General features: G+C 44.4%; 1 protein-coding gene across 1 annotated transcript in view; it reads left to right on the plus strand.

Moving 5' to 3' along the window:
* Positions 1-4,003: 4,003 nt before the first annotated feature.
* The window catches only part of BMPER (BMP binding endothelial regulator), a 145,364-nt gene continuing 137,075 nt past the window's right edge, over positions 4,004-12,292 (plus strand). Inside the window, exons 1-2 of the mRNA XM_058024342.1 lie at positions 4,004-4,105; positions 4,910-4,995. Of these exons, the coding sequence (XP_057880325.1) occupies positions 4,021-4,105; positions 4,910-4,995 (171 nt within the window). The 5' untranslated portion in view covers positions 4,004-4,020. The remainder of the gene's footprint in view (positions 4,106-4,909; positions 4,996-12,292) is intronic.

The raw sequence follows: 12,292 nt of genomic DNA on the forward strand, positions 1-12,292 counted from the left end.
GAGCCTTAAAGACAGTGTATATCTGGGTCATATTTTCTTCTTTATGCTAAGAGTCTCATAAACACAAAGAAAGTGTATTAGAATAAGGTGAAACAACACAAAAGTAATAAAAGCAGGGACACCTGCAGTGTTGATGTACATGCAGCATGTTTATTGCACTCTTTCTTGCATGATAGGGAAACTCTAGGACAACCTATGCCCAAGACCTAGAAAAGTGACTTCCCAAAAGAAAAAGAAAAAAAGAAAATATATGCTAATGCTAATGACTCATGGCTGCCTTCTGCCACTTCTGGAAGAATTCCCTAGCCCGTGGAGAATAGGCCTCCTAGCGATTTTGACTTGCAAAAAAAATCATGAGGAGAAATGTGAATGTGATCACTGTCTTCTTCAGTGTTGCTGTTGTTAAGCATAAAGCTTTGTTTTTCTTTTAGGGTGGGTGCTGGGTGACCATGACATTCTTTAATGGCTGACCACTGGGACGGCATCCCTGGAGAAGGAGCTGAGCTCTGCACAAAGTGCTAATTGTGAACAGCTACTGCTCCATCAGCTGGAAGAGCCAAGGCCGAGCACTAAATAGAACTAATGAACGTATCCTTTCAATAACAGCTGATACCATGCAATGCTTATACAAAAGAGGTAAGTGGTCTGATGACATGTCTGCTGTTTTAACTGCTGCCATAGCACAAAATCTCTGTGTGTATCTGATAGCAGGACACTGTTTTTCAGTGTGACCCTCTGATTTTGCTGAAATGACCGCAGCTTTGAATGTTGCTTGGAAAAATAGGTCCCTCTTTAAACAGGGATACAAAAGGGAAAAAATTAACCAACCCACCTTGAAACTTAACTCAATGAAAAAGGATGCTGATCCCTGATAAGGCAGGCTTGGTAGAATGGGTAAAGGAGAGATAAAAAGCCAAGACAAACCTGTAGCACTGAGCTGAGCGGGTGAAACGAAGGTGGGGGAGGATTAAGATGGCATATTTCCCTCCCAGGCTGGGTTTTACTTCATGAGAGATTTAAATGAGTGATCTTCCCCTGTGATATGTCATCATTATCAATACCAAGGAAGCAACAAAGGTTGCTGCTAAGGATGAGCGTCTCTCTCATCTCCCCTCTTCCCCGATGACAGAGGAGATAGGGAACCAGGGAGACTCGGAGGCAGCGCCACTCCTCAGCAGGCTCTTCCACTGGACAGCAATAGGTGTGGAGTAGCCACGGTGCAGGGAGACCTAAAGTCCCTTTTCAGGAGATGCTCCAAGCAAGGAAGACGAGCAAGTTCCTCTCCTCAGCACTGCTGCCGCAACAGAAGATGCACAGACAGAGTGAGCTCACCCCATGGACAAGGTTTTCAGGCTGCACATGTTCAGAGGTAAGTTTCAGGCCTAATCAGTGTGTGGAAGGTGCTTTAGTGATGATGACAATGGTTTCTTTCCATGGAAAAAGGAAAATCACGTCACAAATCTGAACATATTGCTTTGTGACTGCTCTGCTTTAGTATGATTTCATGAAGTATTTGTCTTAAGTGAATGAATTATGGCAGGGATTGAGTGTGATGCTCAGTTGTTGTCACCTCCTGTCTTCATTTTGTAAAGAACTTTCCTCTTTGCATTTTCCAGACTATTTTAGCATGTTCCCTGCTGTTACTTGGATGCCTGGATTGTTATTTGATGCCCTCATTGTGATTTGTGTGTTTCTCACACCGGGTGATGTTAATATTTAATGGATTTTAGACCAGCATAAAGAGAAGATTCGATGCATTTGATAATATAAGTACTCTCCTGTGGTAGTTGTCACTTAAGAAATTATCAGCGTAGATTTATTTTTCCTATGGCTGTTGCTTTAGAAAGGCTGTGGCTGCACTGTAATTAGAAAAGGGAAATGTAACCACTGATTACAGATAGAGAAGTAAGAAAAGGCCAGTTTACCAGAAGTTTCAGTACATCTTTCCAACGAAAAAAACATCTGGATTTGTGAAAATCTGTTCTGGAGTAGTGCGTAATAATATGTACCTCTACAGGCTTATCTTTGTTTAAAATGCATGGAAATGTAAAAATGATATTTCCCAGAAAAAAAAATATTTCCAGGTTACATGCTTTGTACTTATATAATGAGTTTATAATGTATTCTACACAGCGTGGAGAAAGTTTTGGGCCTCACTTGTATTTTTAGGGAATACAAAACCCTTATAATGGCATCTAAATTATTCTATGTTCCTAAGCAGCTTCAACCTGTACAGATTGAGGTTGGAAGAAAAAAAGTAGGTTTCCCTTCCTCAGGGAGAGGGATTTTGGTAGTGATGTCCAGAAGGTGATCGGTATCAGTTTTCTGCAGTCCCTCCCATAGGTGCAATTTCAGCTGTTTTAGGACTTTTGCTTTCTACCCTAAAGGTAGGTGACAAGTTGTGTTGAAAGTGAGGTGTACGTATCTGTATCTTGCTTTTTAGAGCAAGGGTGTAGACTTTTAGAGGTCTTGGCTTTTGGGTTTTACTCTCAAAATGAACTTGCAAATCAGCTTGTCTTGGAAAATAAAATGTATTTGAAGCAGTCCTGTATACACCAGCCTGCCATGCACCTGATTTTCCACTATTTGTAAGCATTTTGGAAATCATACCTCACATGCAGCCCCCAAAGAAATTAAATCAGAACGTGCAGAAATATGGAAGCATTTTTCAGCTTGTTGTCAGAGCTGTAAATTTCAGACAGTGTTCATTTCCCCACGTGAAACATCACAGTTTGAAAGGAATCGATTTGTAAAGCAGGCTGGGGAAGATCTGTCACAGAAGAGTCTCCTGCCACTCTCCCCGAGTGTCATCCCGTCCAGACCCCGCGCCCACTTGTGCGCACAAACGCTGGGTACCCGTGGGGATATCTGTCGCTAACACTGCCCGTGTTTGCACCTGGGACAGCAAAGCGTGGACCTGCAAGTGTTAGGGAGGAGCTGCAAAGGTTTCACCGGGAAGCGGCGGGCCGAGGGACGCGCTCGGCGGGCCGGGCTCGGGAGGGACAGCGCGGCCCGGGAGCTGCCCCCGGCCGAGCCCGCGCCGTGCCGAGCTCCGGGGAACCCGAGGGGGACAGGCAGCCCCGGGGCCGGGCGGCAGGGCCGGAGGAGCCCTTCGGGGAGCGGCCGGCTCCGGGGAGCGGCTGTGGGAGAGGGAGGCGAGGGGGAGCGGCAGCCCCGGCCGGGCGGGCAGCGGGAAGCGGAGCCACTCTGCGGAGCTCCCGGCGGACAGCCTCCGACCCCTCGCTCCCTCCCTCCCTCCCTTCCTTCCTTCTTTCCTTCCTTCTTTCCCTCCTTCCCTGTCGCCGCTCGCTGGCGGCTGGCAAAACCTGCCCGCAGCACCGAGGGCGCTGACACCAGCCGGGGACGAGCCCGCCGGAGCCGCCGCGCTCTGCCCAGGTACCCCGGCCCTGTCCGAGGATCCGCGTTTCCTCCCCTTCTACTCCTCTTCTACCTTTTGCTCCTCTTCTTCTTTCCTCCTCTTCTCCTCGATCCTGTCTCTCCCTTTCCCCCGCCCCTCCCGCAGAGCGGCCGCGGGCGCAGCCCCCGACGCCGCTGCCGGGCCGGGAGGTGCTCGGTGGGGCCGGGAGGGAGTGGCCGGGCATCTCCCGGCAGGGAAACGGGGTCTGGGGCTGGCAGCCTGTCTGTGCGTGTGTGCGCCGGGGGGGAGGGAGGCATGGGGGCCGGGGGGTGCCGGAGGAGGGACTATGGGGAGAGGAAGGTATAAGAAGGGATGCGGGCGAGGGAGGGGGGTGATGGAAAGAGGGGGTGCGGGGCCGAGGGGCAGGCGCTGACAGCCGCTCTCCCCGCGCCCGCAGTCCCCTCCCCCGGTGCCGCCGTGGGGTGGGACTCCCCGGCGGGCCGCGGTCTCCCGTGCCGCTCCCCACCCCCCGCCGCTGCCCGGCGCCGGGGGTCGGTGCTGGGCCGGGCGTGCCGGGGGTGGGCGGGCTCCGCCGCCCGACGGCGCGGCCCGGACGCTGCCCCGCAGCCGGCACCCGGGCGGGCGGCGGCACCCCCGGGACGATGCCGCGGCTCTCCCCGGCCTCCGCCGCCGTCCTGCTGGGCGTCCTGTGCCTGCCCGGCGCGCCGGCCTCCTCCCTGCTCACAGGTACGGCGGGCGCGGGCGTTGCGGGCCCACCTGCGCCGGGTGGCATTGCGCGGGAAGGGCGGCCCCAGGTGCGCCCGCCTGCGCTGGGGCAGGTGAGCGCAGCGGCCGTGCCTCTCTCCCCCCCCAAAAAAAGGTTTTCTTGTTGCTTTTCCTCCCCCATTCTCCCTGTTTCCCCTCGAGGGTTTTATCTTCCTGGGATCTGGGGCACGGAGCGAAACGCAGAATCAAATTCTAGCGCAGGCGAGGAGCCATTAGACTTTGAGGAGTGATTCCAGCGTGACAGAATACCGACTAATCAGCATTAGGGCCGTAAAGCCTTTCTTAATTTGATTCAGTTTGACAGTCAGCCTGCTAATTTTGACTCATTTGCCAAGTGGTTGCCACGCATTGAAAGGATGCTTAGTTTAGGGCTTGTGCTGGTCCGGTTCCTCGGAGTGCAGTGGACAGCTTTCTGCTGATTTCAGTGAGCTCTGGATCTATCGTTTTAGACGTATCCTGCTTTGCATGGAGTACTCGTTATTCTCCACACGTCATCCGAGAGAAGAAAAAGCGTCCTTCTTTGCTATAACTGGGGCACAAAGAAAGTCTAGGTTTGTGCAGCAATGAAAGGCCACTCATTCCCTGTTCTCTTTAGAATCTTGCAGAAATGCTGAACTGATTAAATTGGGCAAATTACGGCAGGGTTTAAAATCGAGGGCTAGGAATGGAGCAAGGGTTAAACATGAGTGTGACGAGGACAGTTTCCAAAACTGTCAGGGCGAAATGAAATATGCTAGTATTTTAAAATTTTTATTTCTATTTCAGGATCGGTTGCAAAATGTGAAAATGAAGGGGAAATTTTGCAGATACCTTTTATCACAGACAACCCTTGTATAATGTGTGTTTGCCTGGTAAGTGTGTATTTCAGCTAGTAAGAACATCCAGACGTGTACTAAATGTAACTGCGCAGAGAGGGGAATGTTTCAGATAATCGAATCTTGGGTGACTCTGTTGCCTTTATGTAACACAAGGTTATCTCAGAGCTGAGCTAATTGAAAGTAACCCAATACACGATCTGGCAATCATTTCTTTGACTTTAAAACCCGGGCACAAAGTTGTACATGACTTTATTTCAGGACGTTGTGAAACCATGTTTACCATGTGAATTTGTGGGGAGAACTTTCACAGAGTTGGGGGTGCACCCAGAAGTCTTTGCTTGTAGCTCAGCAAAAAGAAGGAAAGGTAAGGATTGGGAACGCTGCTGCTTTGAGCTCCCAGCTGGTCCCTGTCACAATCCCAGTGGGTGAGGAGCTCACAAGGGTGCGAGGTGAAGGCAGCAATGTGACTGAATGTGCTGTAATAGCATGACAGTGAAAGGACAAGTGATGCTTTTGTCAGAGTGCTTTGCCTTCTGTGCTGGGAGTGCAGTGGTTAATGGTGTTGTTAGCTGATGCACGTTTTGGGGAGAAACATTCTGCTTCCTTGTCATTCTGTTTCAAAGTTAAGCATTTTTGGGAGCAGTTCAGTTGGACAAGCCAAGGCCTAGGAGTTATTGTAAAACAGTCATTCTAAATAAAACTTCCTATGATATTTTTAAATAAAAGCCATAAACCTTAATTTACTGTTGAATGCAAAGAAAAGTATAGGCTAGAAAGCCCTATGTTTTACATTTTGGAATTTACAGAGTAGCTGAATGTACAGAACGTGTTCTACTTTAGGACTGAAATATCAACACACCCTCTCCCCTAATATTATTGATATTATTATTATTACTATTATTATTATTGCATGCCTATAAAAGATGTAAAGAATTGTTTCAGACTGCCTTTTAGAAGGCAGTTTTGGCAACTCTAGGATCAAGAGCATCTTGAACCCCTCGAGGCTGATATCTGTCACTGCACTGAATTCAGTAGATTTTAGTGAGATCATTGATAACTTTATAGGTAATATTGATAAAGAATACCTTATTGATTTCTTCTGAGCATAGTCAGATGGGAAAAAGAGGAGCATGGGATGTGGCGAGTAAAGAAATCAAAGGGAAAACAAAGAGAGAGACGAAGCTGTGTTTTATCATGGATCACCTTCCCAAATATGTCAGCCACCACTTTTGCTAATGGAAGCTGGTGTTAACCAGCGAGGAAGCAATTTATCTGTGAAAGAGCAGAAGTTCAGTCTTGGGCATCAGGGCAATAATGCATGAGGGTAAAACACTTGTATTTATAGATCTCTCTAGACCTTGGCTTTATTAAATCAATGAGCACCCTTTTAGTGTGCGAGCATGAAGAACTGCAAAAAGCATTGGATGTAAGAACTCTAAATCCCTGTGGTTTGCAGGGCTTACTTTAGTGAAATGGCAGCTGAGGGCATTTGGCTCCTTTCTGTGCCAGGAGAACACTATGTTTTATTAAGCACACAGATGCCTAGTGAGTTACTGCAGTTACCTGCCCTGGCTGCACTCGGCTTTATTTCTGCCAAAGGATAAATGCAATCTCTGTTTCTTGAGTTGGAAGCTGGGAGACTTGGTAGAGGAGATGGAAACCAGTCTGGAGATACTGGCTTTAGTGCTGTGCGACATCCAAAGCATTGACTTATTGGACTGCCCCTTGCTGAAATCTTTGTTTAGGCCTGCCACTAGGGAAAAGATCAATTTTAAGAGGTCTAGGGAAAGAGGAAACAAAAGAAAAAAATGGGGTGATTTGTGACCAGGAGGGAATAGAAAACCAGATTGCCTTACATTCAACTAGAAATATTGATTGTTTAATAACAATTCAATGAGGAACTTTTTCTGGAAGAGTGATCATACTCTTCAAGGGCAAACCTGATGGAAATTCATACTGTAAGAAGTGAGGAATTAAAAAGAGAGCTTGATCAGCTGTTACAGAAAGGAAGCAATTGCTGTTTAGGAGATGACAGAAAATTCAACAGCAGGCACCTTTATTAAAAACACCAGTAAAGAGAGTCACTGGAATTGCAGATTGGATTCTGGTGTGTCTTCCTTAGTGGTGATGCATTTCCATGACCATAGGCTGCCATAAATAACAACACAAGTTATGGAAATCTGAACAGCTCTGGGATGAAGAGGAATATCTAAATAACTCTGGGTGCCCCATCCCTGGCAGTGTCCAAGGCCAGGGATGGGGATCCTGAACAACCTGATCTAATGGGTGGCATCCCTGTCCATGGTGAGGGGTTTGGAATCAAGTGATCTTTGGCATCCCTCTAATCCAAACCATTCTATGATTCCATTAACCTCCTTCCAGGACTTTGCCCGTCTCACAGATTAGAGGACACAGAACTGAAATGCAGGAAATGTATCATCAAGTGTTTGACAGAACTTTGCAGACTGTCCTGTGGAGCATGCAGATACATCCTAGTAAGAGGGAATGAGAGGCAGCACAAGCAAAATGATCTCTGGTTTTCTCTTAATAGGCTAAATTATTTTGGAGGGTAAAGCAACAGGTTTGCTCTAGGAGCAAATGTGGTAAACATTGGAAGCTCATGGATAATGAGTAAGTTGCAATAATGAAATGAAGACTGCAAAGAGCAATTACAAAATCAATTCCTTTTACACCACTGGAAAGTCTTGGCAGGAAGACCAAAACCAAAAGTTTTCTTTTCTCATTGATTAGCACAGACAGGGTGGACTGATTTTCATGGTAGGAACATGAGCAGAAGTAAAGCAGATAGAGCACAGACTGCTGTATGTGGACACCTCTTTGGTGGAAGGTTCTATCTCTTGTTTTAGAATTTTATTGTTAACACAAACTCCTGAATCTTGAATACAAGAGGGACGTTGATGGGGATGTCCTAGAGATAGCCAAGTTTAGCTACCAAACCAGATTTGCTCATCCTTGAGCACTTGCTCTAACATGTGGAAAGAGAAGTTGAGGTAATAGAGAAGTTCACATAGAGGGTCATGTGCTGGAGGTTTCGTATATGGTGTGTGGTAAGCCATTCACTTCTGAACTATGGCTAATGCTTTCTAATAGAAAAGGCATTGCACCCTCAGTGAGATAGTTCTGTTTTGGATGGACCTCCTTGTCAAAATGAAATGTGTTGGAGTGCATGGAACAGCTCTGATGCTGGCTTTTAATATAAAGAAACAGGTAAGAGTAAGGGTGTGTAGGTGTGTGTGTACATAAACACTGTAATGCTCTGCATGCAAAAACTACCAGCTGAATAAGCCTCTATGGGCAAAGTCTCGAGTTCCCACATTCATAATTTATATGTCTCTACTAAATGGTCTTAATAATGCCATAAAAGTGGTAATTTTTAATACCTCTAAGACAATAGTTTCAATGTGAACTTTTACAATTACCACACTTTAACAATGACATAAGCATGAGTGAATTTGATCTCCAAAGAACTTGTCATTATTATAGCTGAGTGCAACAAATGGCCATTTTGTTTTTGTCCTTTTGTCCTTTTGGAGAAAAACATCAAAGTCAAAGAACAGAATGTGGTTTATCCACAAGGAATTTCTTGTAGGACTGATGAAAGCTTGGGTCTCCTAACTCCTGGTCTAATGGTTTGACTACAAAGACATTGCTTTTTACTTCATGCACTTCCACTTTACAAGTGGATGTGGGCGACACAGTCACAATCTGAACATACTCATTTTCTTTCGTGTCTCTCTGGCAACAGGCAGGCTGCACAATGCCAGGTTTTTGGTGTGTCTGTTCTCCTGAGCTTCTTCTGAGGCATGGATGGACAAAAGACAAATTAAAGCTGTCTTCATGATCCAGAGGTTTGGGGAAGCATGCTTTACAACTTGCTGTTGCTGTCTGCAAAATGCTGTTAGAGCCAGAGTGCTCTGGTGCTCTGCCCACTTCCACTCTGAATGTCTTGTGGCTCTGCATCTCCTCGGAGAAGCACTGCCTCTGGAACCAAAACATCCAGCCTTGTTTTCCATAGGATTTGAGATACTGGAAAAGGGCAGAGAAGGCTGAAGGCAACTGAAAGTACCTGTTTTTAAATGCTTTCACCTTATATGCTGTTAAACACAGATCCTGGGGAAAGTACTTAGAGCTGATGGGTAAAACAGATACACAGAAGTTGCACTGGAAAATTGTTTTTCTGATCATTCCATGGCTGAGCATCCCATTGCAACTATGTTTATAGCTAAAGACTTTCCTGATTAAAGGATGGGAATTGCTCTCAGCTACACCAAGTTGGGTATCAGATGAAGGTAAACACTGAAAGGAAATGCTGGATGTGATGGGCAGTAAGGTAACCAACCCTATGAAAAAAAATTGTCCAAAAAAGGGTAACTATTATTTCAGATAATGGTGTGGCCCCTGACAGTACAAAAAATATTGGAGAACATATGATTGTGACATTATGTCATACTTAGTGACCAACAGTAAAAATTTCTTCAGTCTTTTTGGCTTCTGAAAATCAAAGTAGTGAAACTGTGGGTCATGAAGATGAATGAAAGAAATTTGTGTTTTAGGGAACTAGCCTGAATTGGTAATGATGATTGTAGGTAAAAATACATAATCTTGATGGTATTCATAATGGAGTTCTATTGATTCACTTGGAGAAATTGATTCCAGTTATTACATACTTTAAGACTGCAAATGATTATAGCTACACTACCTAATGCAAAAATTATCTTCTAAAATTATCCATCTGTGGAAAAATGATTTTTTTTTTAAATCTGTAGGAACAATTTACACATTTTGTGCAGTTTGAGAAGCCCAAACATGTTGTGTATGACAATTTCAGATCTTGCTCTGTTCCATGTGTACATTTTGGGCTGAAGGTAGTGGAGGCATAAGTAAATTTCTGTTTGTAGAACCAAACAAAGCTTCATAAATATAAAAGCCTAGAACATTTTGGCAAGCTTGGGACTTTTTGTATATGGAGGATTTTGAAATGTTAGGGGAAAAATGCTATTAATGGACTATTAAGGGAATTTTTGATTAGATTTCTTTTATTTAACTGTCAGCATTTAAAACAGGCACGGAATATTTAAGTTCAGATCTGGTACAAGTACGGTAAATGATGAAATTCAGTAGAGTTTTTGTTGGTACAACTTTTTGGCTGGAAGGTATCTAGCACTCAAAATAGAAGTAGGCTCACAACTGATATTATGGCATTTGCTTTCAAGAAATACGTGCTTCAACATACACGTGGAAAAGACATAAAAACGCCGCAGTCCGTTGGAAATAGGTGAAATGGGAACCTGTGCATAATTATGGAGCGAGAATGTGAAAAGACCACAGAATTAACTTAGCCCCAGTTAAAGTTCTGAGTGCTGAGTTTTGTGAAGGTGAGATGGGCTCGGCAGTGACAACGATGACAGGTGGTGGTGCCAGCAGCGGTGGGGAGAGCTGTGTCATTTCATGCTCGTTTGTCATCGACTCCATGGACCCTGAGCACCTCACCAGAAGCAAGCAGGGATCCAAGAATAATGTATCCATTGGCCAGTGGTGTGTGTAATTCCAAAATGAACATATCAAAAATGCCAGCTGAAAGGGACAGGGTGGAAGTGAGGAACTGCAAGGAAATAGATAAGTGTACCTCAGCTAATGCTGGCCTTGCCATTGCAAGGGCTTCTAGAATTTTTTTGAAGAGAATGAATGATTTGAGTTTTTGTATGGTTTTTGTGGGGAGAAAAGGTCTTTTATTATTTTTTCCCCTAAAATAGTTTAGAACAAAGTGAGCTGTGTCAAGAAATAGCTGATAAAAGCCAGTAGTAATCTTGACAAGCCACATCTAAACCAGAGCCATTTTCCCCACCTTTTCTCCTCCCCGCATTCCCTCATGCTTGTGCCTCAAACTTACCATTTGCACCTGAGGAGTGGTAATCATATGTCTCAACCTTTTATCACCTAAATCCAGACCAGAAGGAAATAAATGTGAGCCAGAAAGGATAACCAAGTGTTGGAAATATGAGAAAAGTTTGGAGACAGGATCTCAGGAAACTAGAAATCAGAGCTTTGATTGCTATAAGTTTTATTCAGCATGAAACATCATTCTGTAGTTTAAATTTCCTCCTTTAAGTCCAAATGAACAGTGTAGAATTTGACTTTTGCTCATAAAAAATTATGTTAAATTTATCATTATAAGACCTAGTGTTCTGCCTAACTTGAACTAATAAATTGGTAAAACCAAGTGCAAGCAAACCAAAAAACTGAAGAAATAACTTCGACATTTGTTCACCCCTGCATGCACACACTTCCAGCCAAAAAGAAGCCCAGTCCTGAAAACCATGTCTTCATTGCAGACTAAAGCAAAACAGCCACTAGATGTGCTGGGGTTCTTTACCTATGGCAGAGCTGATTTCTGTGGCACAGTACACAAGTTAAAAGCACATAGCTAGCCTGAGAGCAAGTGTTTGACACATGTTCAGTGAAGATGGCAGTGTTTTAGTACATGAGGATTCAATTGTTGTTGCTTCAAGGTATAATGCAGCCCAGATGACTTTTAGTGGAGTAGTGCATATTAAAAACCAAACAAAAAATCATCAAACAATTCTTTCATACCTATTTTATTTAATTTAATTTCAATAGTTTACGTACATCAGCTGCAGAGTCTACCAAGACTGCATCTTCTTTCAATTTAAATATTCTTGGTCTTTATTACTGTATAATACAATCAGCTTTCTCTTCACCCACAAAAATAATAAACAGAGAGACAAAAAAGCCTATGATACAGTAGTGTACTGATAGTTTTCACCCCCATATTACTCCAAAAGAGAATGCTTTTTTGATCGGTGCATGAAGGGTTCCTGAAACCCAAACAGGCTCCAACATGATGAAAGTTTTATTAGTTTTTTTCCTTAAATACAGATGTATGTGCAATCTCTTAAATGAAAAAACCCAACACCCCCCACCCTAAAAAACAAACCCTGAAAACAAAAACCAGACATAACGCCATGTCTGGTGCAGCAGGGTGTCCCATACGTGCTTTGTCATAGAAATGAAAGAAATTTATGTATGAATATGTGTATATATGTATATATGAAGGAGGTCTTGCAAGAGAGAGGTGACTTGGAGCAAGACCCAGAGGTGGATTGTGATTGCTTTGGTAAACTCTTCTGGAGGATGATTCTGGTAGGTTCACCTGAACTTGTTCTTAATTCATGCAGAACATCCGTGAAACAGGAGTTTGACCTGCCTGACAAACTCTCTGTGGTAGAGGATGGTTACTCTGGCTTGATCCTTAAAATTTCCATCAGCAGTTTTGAAGAATGTTCAAGTC

Source organism: Melospiza georgiana, chromosome 1, assembly GCF_028018845.1.
Source record: "Melospiza georgiana isolate bMelGeo1 chromosome 1, bMelGeo1.pri, whole genome shotgun sequence".
Classification (NCBI taxonomy): Eukaryota; Metazoa; Chordata; class Aves; order Passeriformes; family Passerellidae; genus Melospiza; species Melospiza georgiana.